At 47.4% G+C, this 9,863-nt stretch overlaps 1 protein-coding gene across 1 annotated transcript in view; it reads right to left on the reverse strand.

The window, feature by feature from the left end:
* Positions 1–2,317: 2,317 nt before the first annotated feature.
* grin3bb (glutamate receptor, ionotropic, N-methyl-D-aspartate 3Bb) overlaps positions 2,318–9,863 on the reverse strand; it is a 28,132-nt gene continuing 20,586 nt past the window's right edge. The window contains exons 3-9 of the mRNA XM_015052549.1: positions 6,836–7,928; positions 5,121–5,266; positions 4,903–5,018; positions 4,349–4,500; positions 3,888–4,052; positions 3,743–3,810; positions 2,318–3,415 (exon numbers count right to left, since the gene is read on the reverse strand). Of these exons, the coding sequence (XP_014908035.1) occupies positions 2,578–3,415; positions 3,743–3,810; positions 3,888–4,052; positions 4,349–4,500; positions 4,903–5,018; positions 5,121–5,266; positions 6,836–7,928 (2,578 nt within the window). The 3' untranslated portion in view covers positions 2,318–2,577. The remainder of the gene's footprint in view (positions 3,416–3,742; positions 3,811–3,887; positions 4,053–4,348; positions 4,501–4,902; positions 5,019–5,120; positions 5,267–6,835; positions 7,929–9,863) is intronic.

A 9,863-nucleotide genomic window follows, 5' to 3' on the forward strand; every position in this document is an offset into this window, starting at 1 on the left:
GGATGGATGGATGGATGGACGGATGGATGGTTGGACAGTTGGATGGACGGACGGACGGATAGATGGATGGATGGATGGATGGACGGATGGATGGTTGGACAGTTGGATGGACGGACGGACAGATGGATGGATGGATGGATGGATGGATGGATGGATGGATGGACGGATGGACCAACGGACGGATAGGTGGATGGATGATTGGATGGTTGGATGGACGATTGGACGGATGGTTGGTTGGTTGGTTGGTTGGATGGAACCATCTTGGCAGTGGACAGTAAATTTGGAAAACACTAGGGGTCAGGGTTGGTCATCTGGATAACTTCTGCTCTGATGTTTCATCTTCTTCAGGTGAGGAAGGAGTTCAAACGACGGACTGGAGCTGAATATCTGGAAGTAATTCCAGACTGTGAACTGATCCCAAATCAGATGTACAAACTGACTGGAGCATCTGTCACTGTCATCCAACCAAAGGTACACCTTCATCCATTCTAGCCTCGCCCCAGTTACACCTGACTAGACTTCATCCAGTCTCTTAGCTTGGCTTCTCTCCTTATACTTAAAGCTCCACCACTACTTTACCTTCCTTTAACTCATTATTTTAGATTTCTAAGTTCCTGAACTTTACCGCCTACGACAACTTCCTGCCTTCATTTGAGGTCCGACTGCTCCCTGATGTTACCATGGTGATGCTGGAGCTGACGTGCCATGTGGCTTTGCACCCTGTGATTGGCTGTTTTTTTGACTCTGCAGACTGTGAGGTTTGGAGTGAGGTGGTCAAGCTGACAGGTGAGTCAGAGTCTTGGCGCAGACCGGCTCACCGCAGCTCTGACCCAGCAGACGTGACCTTGCAGCTGTTCAGGATCCTGACTGATCTCAGATCTGAAGACCTGAAGACGTTTCAGCACCTTCTGACCCTTCAACCCGACCCTGTCGCCGTCAGTCGTCTGGAGGATGCAGACGCCATCAGAACCGTGGATCTGATGATCCAGCAGTACCGTCCTGAGAGAGCCAAGGAGGAGACGCTGAGGAACATGAACCAGAACCAGCTGGCAGAAAAGCTGGAGAGGAGCTGATCGACCTAGAACCTGCAAACCGGTTCATCTGAACCAGAAACTGACCCAACCCCAACGGGAGAATCAGTCTGATATCTGATCAGTAAATCTGAATCTGTTTTATTATTAAAGTGTGATTTTTATTCCATTTTCAGTTAGGTCAAGCCTGAATCCTTTATGTGATGTGAAAACAATATATTAGAATGTTTGAAGTGGTCAGTGAATGCCTCACAGCTGTCCTGAACATCAGGAGGTCAGAGGTCACACCCAGCTGGTCTCTCCTGTTCGAACCCTCAGAATCGAGCTGAAACCGTTTTACCAACTGGGTTTACCCACAATCCTGGTTACAGACTATGAGGCTCTTGCTGCTTTATTATATACAGACCCTGATTCCTGTTAACTGACTGACTGAGACCCATAGCTGAATACAGGACGGGTAAAATGCTGCAGCAGATGGTAGCGTAGCGCTACTGATTTATATTGGACTGTAAAGTCCAACATAAACCACTGTAGCTTTAATAAACATTCAGGTTTGATTGTCTCAGTGTTTGACTGGCTGAGTCTCTGAGTCCTTCCTGCTAAGTCAGACTTAGCTAACTCTGACTTATCCATTGAATTCAGTCCATTAGAGACCGGCATGTTCGGCTAATGATTCCAGATTGCTGCCTCAGTTAAATTTAAAGAAACTAACTCATTAATAAATTTATTGACAATAAATTATTGATCCTAATTATTAATAATCACACAAGCCAAACATTGGTGCAATGCCTGATTCTTAACAATAGTTTGTTCTGCAGGTTATTTGACTGATTGTTCCCTAAATGTTTTTCATGTTTCTGCCTTTGTTCTTTTTTTCCCAGACTAGAAAACTTAATGTTTCAGTAAAACCTGCAACGTTTATGATGGCAGTCTTCTCCTGATGTTTGGGAACACCTGCCAGGTAATCAGGATACGTCAGCCAGTTAGGCGAATCAGTGGAAGATAAACGGCACCAGATTCAAATGTGGATTTTATTGAAACTAAAAGATAAATCTGACCTGCAGTAACAAATGTTTGCATATTTAAACATTTACCACCCAAATCTAAAAAGAATTTCAATCCGGAGTTCTTCAAGACCGATGCCTCGACTCTTCCAGTTCAGTTCCAGTTCATATGTTAACTGAAACAAAAAAATCTGTATTTTCTCTTCTTTCTTATGCACTTCTTGTTACTGTGCACTATTTTATTTTATATTTGTATCATGTTCGAATAAAATTTCATTTCATTTCATTTGGCCTGAAATGGTTGGTTCTGATTTACACAAAGGTTCCTACAGCAACAGCTTCACAGCAGGTCTGAACAAAGTGAAAATATTCATAAAGTCCTAAATTCAATGCAACAGGAATGTCAGCAGCTGCGGTGGTCCACCAGAGGGCGCCACTGAGCAACGACAGGATGGACTGCATTCACATTTGTTCGGGTTGTAAAAATAAAATCTGTCGTTTCTCAGTCCAGACATCTGTCCACAGGAAGTTACGTGAAGGCATCACCTCCGCTGATTGGACAGCCTGCTGCGGAGGGGCGGGACTTTGGACAACAGCCTGTGAGGGGGGGCTGTCATGGTCGTCACGCTCTTCCTGTTTGGAGAAAGGCTTGTTGCCATGGTGATGGCAGGTAAGGTGGGGGACGGGATCACTGTAGAAGTCACCGAAACTGGAGGTGGGCTGGTGGTTGCCATAGAAACAGGCTTGGCTAGTGACGTCTGGATCTCTGCCCGGCGAGCCAACGCAGTCCTCAGTTTCTCCCGCATCTGATCGATCTGCTGCTGCAGGGCCGCCAGGTCTGCGGGAAGGGGCGGGGCTGTACCGGGGTTGGGCGGGGTTGCATCAGGAAGGGGCGGGGCCACAACCGGAAGGGGCGGTGCCGTACCAGGGACGGGCGGGGTTGCATCAGGAAGAGGTATTTCAGGAGGGGGTTGGGTCTTTACTGATATGGGAGGAGTCACACCCGGAAGGGGCGGGGCATTGGTCCTCGCAGAGGAAGAGGAGGGCAGTGAAAGCACAAGACTGGCCAGTGAAGCTCCCGGTGCCCCATTCTGACACAGCTGGCTGCTTGGCCCCGCCCTTGGTTTCACAGGCTCCGCCCTGTCACCCCTAACCCCGCCTCCCTTCGCCTCCGAGACGGCCAGGCGCGCCAGCAGGCGCCGTGTGTTCAGGGTCTCCAGACTGAAGTGAACTTGCTTGAAGTTCCCAGCATCTGCAGCAGCTGGAGTTTCCTTCCTGGACTCGTTGTTCCACCTGGCAGCGGCAGCGGGTACTGAGGGACCTGGGGGCTCCCAGGCACCAGCGGGCCCCTGGCCTGCCTGGGTCTTCTCCAGGTTACAGCTGAACAAAACAAGTAGATTTTATTCTCTTCATTTATTGATTTATAACATTTTCTGCTCAGTTCAGATTAAAACTGACACAAAAACATGGAGATAAAAAACCCTAAAACTAAATATAAACTAAAAATAAATATAAATTTCAACCAAATGACAAAGTCAAAAAGATAAAGTCAGTTATTAGTACAAAAGGACAATATATTAATATCAGTTCCATAAATGTTTTTTTTTTCCTAAGCAGGCTTAAAAATATGCAGAGAAATTTTAAAATATTTAAAAATGTTTATTATGGTTTTATTCTGGGTCCCATCAGAGCCAGAACCGGGCCCACCTTTTCTCCCTCTCGGCCCGCTGCCTCTTCACATCGTCATACGTCAGATTCAGCGCTCGGTGAATCTTCTGCGGGAAGGAAATCAGGAACTCAGTTCTCCGCTCAGGAACATGAAGTTCTTCTCTGACGTGACATCATGACTCACCTGGGACGTGTGCAGCCAGTACTTCAGGTTCTGCCGGCGGCGGATGTGTGGCAGGACGAGTCGGTAAAACCCGTGTTCACCTGCGAGGGTCAGCAGAGCTCCGCCCACTCCAACGCACAGCAACACGAAGAGTCCAGAGAAGTGACTGATGCCCATCTGCAGAGTCTGACACAGACAGCAGTTCCCCAATCAGCCTGCAGGGGGCGCCAAGTTGGTAACCCCTAACCTTCACCATGCAGTAGGACACTGAATGCACCACGCAGAAGGGTCAACAGATATGTTGATCCCTACACAGGTAAACAAAAATTTGTTTATTTGGATCCCCATTAGCTGTCTCCATGACAATGGCTACTCTTCTTTAAATCTACATTATAAATAATCATTTACTACAAAAGCAGTTGGAACCATAAACAGACATGTCATCCAGACACTGGGTTCTGCTGGGTTCTGCTCAGACTGACCTCGGTCACGGCGAACACTCGGTTCCCACAGGGAATCACCTTGTACCACTTGTCGTGCAGCAGGTCCATGTAGCCATCGGATTTGTACCTGCTGATGAACTCGGACAAGTTGGAGCTCAGTGGAGAGTTCTGGGGGAGTCCGATGCCGTAACCTGTCGGAGACAGACGGAAATGTTTGTTTCCATGGTTATTTTGAAACTTTTAAAGAACTGATTCTGGAACATGAATTGAACGAACAGATTCTCCAGTTCGTTTTATTGGTTCATTTGAGATTGAAAATGAATGTGATGACAACTTAACGAAAAAAAAATTTCATAAAATAAATGGAGAAAAAAAAACTTGGTGGACGTGAGTTCTGGACTACGTGTGGCAGCTCCCGTCCTCCAGTGTGCTGTGGCTCTGCTTCAACACAACGAGTCCAAAAGTCTATCCATCAGCAGGAGAACCTGCCTGGACACTGAGGACACTCAGTCATTTGACTGAGGCAAGGGACATGCCTAGAAGACGCAGGATCGTCTCCCACAGAGACAGGACCAGGAAACTGAGACACTGACCTTCGATGGCGAAGGGTTTCCCAACCGTTGCCAGTTTACAGTCGGCATCAATGGAAACTTCATAGTCCAGCAGAGCCTTGTCCATGATGAAGGCATCGAGCTGAGGAGGATCTGTCCTTCAGGACAGAGGGACACGGTTAGTCCATGTTACCATGGAGACTGATAATCAGATCTGTCAGAACCAGAGTAGAACTTCCTGTTGGACTCTGCACTCTTACTTTAGAGTTGCGACTCCTTCAGGCGTTGTCGGTTCGTTGAAGCGTCGCATGTACTCGTGCATTTCTGGGAAGCTTTTCTTCATGTAGTCTTCAGCGCTGCTCTCTCTCACCGTCCCAAAGCGGAAGCCCTTCGATGGATGGTGCAGCTGGACACACCAACGAAAAAGAAATGAGAAGAAATCTGCTGTTTAATGTCTGCTGACTTTGAATCGACCTTTGGGAATTTTGAGTTACACAACATACCGGGGGAAGGAAAAACATTAACAAACAACCAGAACCAGAGTACCTGGAGAGAACCCGTACATCCACCGGGAGAACATGCAGACGGACCGAAGCGGTGATTCTAAGCCAAGACCTTCTTCCTGGTAGGCAACATGTGCTAGCTTCAAAGCAGTTAGCTGGACTTTCCCTTTTGTTTCCTGAAGATATTTCACCTTGTGGATGAGAGGCTGACATAACTTATTCTCTTCTCTAGTCCAGTTGCTTTCTATGGTACTTGACCTCTTGAGAAGGTGATGTCATGGATGACTGAGAATCTACAACCTCTCACAACCTCTTCCTAAGCCATCAGATCTAGAAACATCTAACCTGATGTTTCTAGATCTGTCATCCAGACAGATATCAGCTATTCCAGTTGATCCAGTTAAATCAACGCATCAAATTCAGATAATGATTGAAATGAGTTTAGAAGCTTTCTGTCAAAGTAAACCCAGCAGAGAACTGAGTCGTTGACCTGCAGCATTCACTCCTAATGTACCAGAAGGGGGCGACAGCAGACAATCACTAGCGTTGTGTCGTTGACTGCAGTAATACTGCAGGTTAGTTGTTCTCAGGTCGCCCCCCCTTCTAGGTCATTTAATTACAATACAGTTTCATTCATAACTTCTTTTAGCTACTGCAGAGGAAGGAGCCTGATGTCTACAGGATCTTCCTCCCATTCTACTGCTAGAACCAGCAGCCTGGTACCAAAGGGTTCTGTTGGGAATATTGGTACCCATCAGGTCTCTAGTGGAGCAGAAGGCTTTTAGCTGTTAACTGTGAAGTTCCTGATAGTAAAGAGTTACAGTAGTCAAGACCTGAAGTAACAAATGCAGGGATAATCACTCCTGGACAGGAGGTTTCTAATTGTGACATTATTCCTAAGGAACGCAGTGTTCCCGTCATGAGTCACTACTTCTCTAAGAGTCAGTGCGAACCAGTTTCTGTTGCCTCTCTTAGGTCTGTTTCTACCAAAGTCTGATGAAGACAGAAATTGCCCAAAAGTTGATCAGAGTCCCTTTCAAAAGGCTGAAAACCAAGCACTCAACCCGCTCTGGGAAGATTTGAGGAGACAGAAAATGTTGAGCTGCAGAGCTTCAGCCTCTGTACATTAAAAGATAAAAGCTCATCTCACACAGATGGACGTCCAATTAAAGCCCTTTGAGCTCCCAGCAGCGCCGGCTGCACAAACACCCAGCAGTGTGTTTCATGCTTCAGTCAGCTGCTGAATTAAAAAGTAATTAGAGCAGAGCAGGTGATCCACAGAGCAAACTGAATCTGCTGCTGTTCCACTGAACAGAGAACAAGTCGGCAGATCCAATTGAAATGATCAGATCAGCTTCCTGATCAAACACTGAGTGGTAATCAGCCAAGTCCAGTCTCTTGTGCTGGTTCTGATTCTGCCCTGCACCTTTTCTCTGGTCCAGACTCACTGCAGCATGAAGCTGCTCTCTCACCTTGGCATCGTGGATCCCAGAGACCTCCTCAAAGGTCTTCTCCCCCACCATGACGGCTGCCAGGTTGGCGGTGTAGCTGGACAACACCAGTAGGCAGAAGATGGCCCAGAGGTTCATCAGGAAGCGGCCGGTCCAACACTTTGGCGTCTTGGATGACACTGTTCGCCCAAACAGGATGGCGTAGCACAGATTCAGAGCCGAGGAATAGGAGAACACCCTGACCCTGTTGCGACCATGAGGCGTCATCCCAAATGGACTCTTCCACTCGTACAGGGTGAGGAAGAGCGCTGTGATGTGGAGCGCCAGGAAGATGCCCACCCACATGGACCAGTGCAGGGGCCACATGAAGGCTCCGATGGGGGCCGCCGTGTCCTTGCTCCGCACCAGGATGCCCAGGCTTGTGGAGAAGAAGGGCGAGGTGAAGTCGATGACACGGCTGCGGGCGGAGTTGATGCTGAAGGAAGTGACGGCCATGTCGGCCAGGCCGCTCAGCAGGTCACCCACCAGCCCCGTCCAACGACCGCCCTTCCACGCTCCGTACTTTCCGTCTCCAACGATGTAGAGGTCAAAGTGGAAGTCCAGGTCCTCAGCCAGCTTCTCCAGCAGGTCGATGCAGTAACCATAGCAACACTTCCTGTACTCCAGAGGCAGCGAGCTGCCGTTCCCAGCTGCCACCTCCCGGAAGTAGCGCTCCAGAGTCTCTGAGCTGTTGGTGCTGGCGTCCAGGCAGAACTGGCCGGCGGGGCAGCTGCTATCATCATCCACGTCCCGCGTGAACACAAAGGGATGCTCCACCAGGGTCACCACCCGGACCCGCGTCCCCTCCACGGGCGTCCCGGGCCTCCAGCGGTCCCCACTCCTTCCGCCCGACCCCTCAGCCCGACGGCGGGGTTTGGGCCCCTGCCAGACCTCCTGGTCCTCCACCTGTAGCTGGCCGTCCTCCCAGCTGCCCACTGTCACCCAGGCCGGCTGGCCCAGCGCATCCCGCCGCAGGCTCCAGATGTGGAACCGCTGCGAAGTCAGAACCAGAGAATGGTTCTGGTCAACGCCAACTGGACCTGTTAGTCCAGAGAAGGAGGTGTTGGCCAGGAACCTGGAGGAAAAGAAAAACAGCTGAGAAATCCTGCAAACTCAGACCAGCAGAAAGGAAAGATCCAGCTTCCTTTAAAAAGCAGATTAAAGCAGTTTGTTAGCATATCAGGATATGTTATTAATTATATTATTAATGCTGCTGAACGCCTCAGCATAACACTCTGAACTCTACTTCCTGACATTTTGTTGGCATTAACAGTCATTGAGGATATGAGGCTCTCCAGAGTGAAGCATGTAAAAATACCTCTGGCTGCAGAAACAATAATCCATTTACATTTTCATGAGTTTCAATTGTTGATTAATTCACAACAACTTCTGATAGAACTTTAATAACTGATCCTGCTGATCCAGTTATCAACCACAGCATCAAAGTCCGATCATTATTCACATTAATCACTCCTCCTGACCAGCAGGGGGCAACAGTGGTAAGGAAAAACTCCACTTTAGCAGGAAGGAACCTCCAGCAGAACCAACAGAGCAAACAAGAAGTAAACCAAGTCTTAACTTCTGGTTTCAAAGTTTATATGAACAAAACATTTGAATCGGTCCACCACTCTGTGCTAGGAAACCAAGTCAGATTTTATCAGCTGAGTCTGATTTTTCTTTAAAACTTTGTGCTGCAGCCAACTTTGCATCCGTATTTCAGTGGTTGCCATGGCGAATTGGAATCAGGCTCCATTGATGATGAATTTTCACTTCAGAATAAAACATCCCAGCCAAAATCTCATATATTAATAAGAACAAACCAAGAAAGCAATGCTTTGCGAAATAACAATTTCACATTCAAAGAGAATAGAAATAAAGATTTCTTCACCAAGAAGATTTCACTTTAAAATTTATGTTCATTTCAACACTGGACACTACAGAAAACGACACCAAAAAAGATAAAGGAAGAAATAAAAATGACTAGCTTTTGTTGAGGGAACAAATCCAACAACAGCCCAACCATTTTCTGTTAGCTTCTAAAGCTAAAACGGCGTTAGCCTAACGGAGCACCGACAGAGCAACTCAGTATCAGAAGTCTTGTTTTTCATTTGGTTAATGAAGCTTGACATTAAAGGGATCCACGCCTAGTTGTAAAGATAGACCTTATTTGAGAAATATTTATTTTAGATATAAAAAACCCCAGTAATGTAGGTTATTCAGTTTTTATAAATTTTAATTAAATATTTTCACAGGAATGTCGCCATGTTGGTCACGCTGCAATGCATTCTGGGTAAATGACGTGTAACGTCCAACTGCCTGGCTCCTCCAGCCAAAACAGTGATGAATAACGTTATTCAGAAGAAGAGGAAGAGATGGCTATAGGAGCTGCTGCTGCCTTCAGTTTTGTAAATGAAACGATGAATGACCCTCACCTCTGGTCGGACTGCGTGATCCGGTAAGTACTATTGACCTTATTCCTGGGGGGCTTACTGGGGAAACAACTATGGGTGTTACCTCCGGCGGCTAGCGGAAGTAGCATTACTAACGTTGCTGAGTGTCGCTGCACATCAGCAGAGAAATAACCGCAGCTGCTGCGCTCCGAATCTTGCGCAACAACTGAATCTCCCCACTGGACCAGAACCGAACCGAACCACACATCAACATATTAATGAGAGCAACCTGCCACTGGGAAGTGTCGTAAGATGCCCTTGTGGAGCTCAGGGGACTGTTGTACTGATCGTGGCTGTTCTCTAACAATCGGACCACATTTAGTTCGTAGCTGCAGCAAGTTCAAGATAATCCACATCTGCATCTGAAGCAACTGAGTCAGTGAAGTAGCTACATATGCTAGTGCAACTTGAAGAAATGCGGCCATTTCTTCAAGTTGTCATCCCTCCCCGCAATAGCTGCAGGTTGCGGTAAACCGATATTGTCACATTTAAGCTTTGATTGCTGGTGTTCCCACATATTTTATATTCTAAACCAGTGTTTCTCAACCTTTTTGGGCCAG

This window comes from Poecilia latipinna, unplaced genomic scaffold (assembly GCF_001443285.1).
Source record: "Poecilia latipinna isolate Pla-1442-1.1 unplaced genomic scaffold, P_latipinna-1.0 Scaffold1118, whole genome shotgun sequence".
Classification (NCBI taxonomy): domain Eukaryota; kingdom Metazoa; phylum Chordata; class Actinopteri; order Cyprinodontiformes; family Poeciliidae; genus Poecilia; species Poecilia latipinna.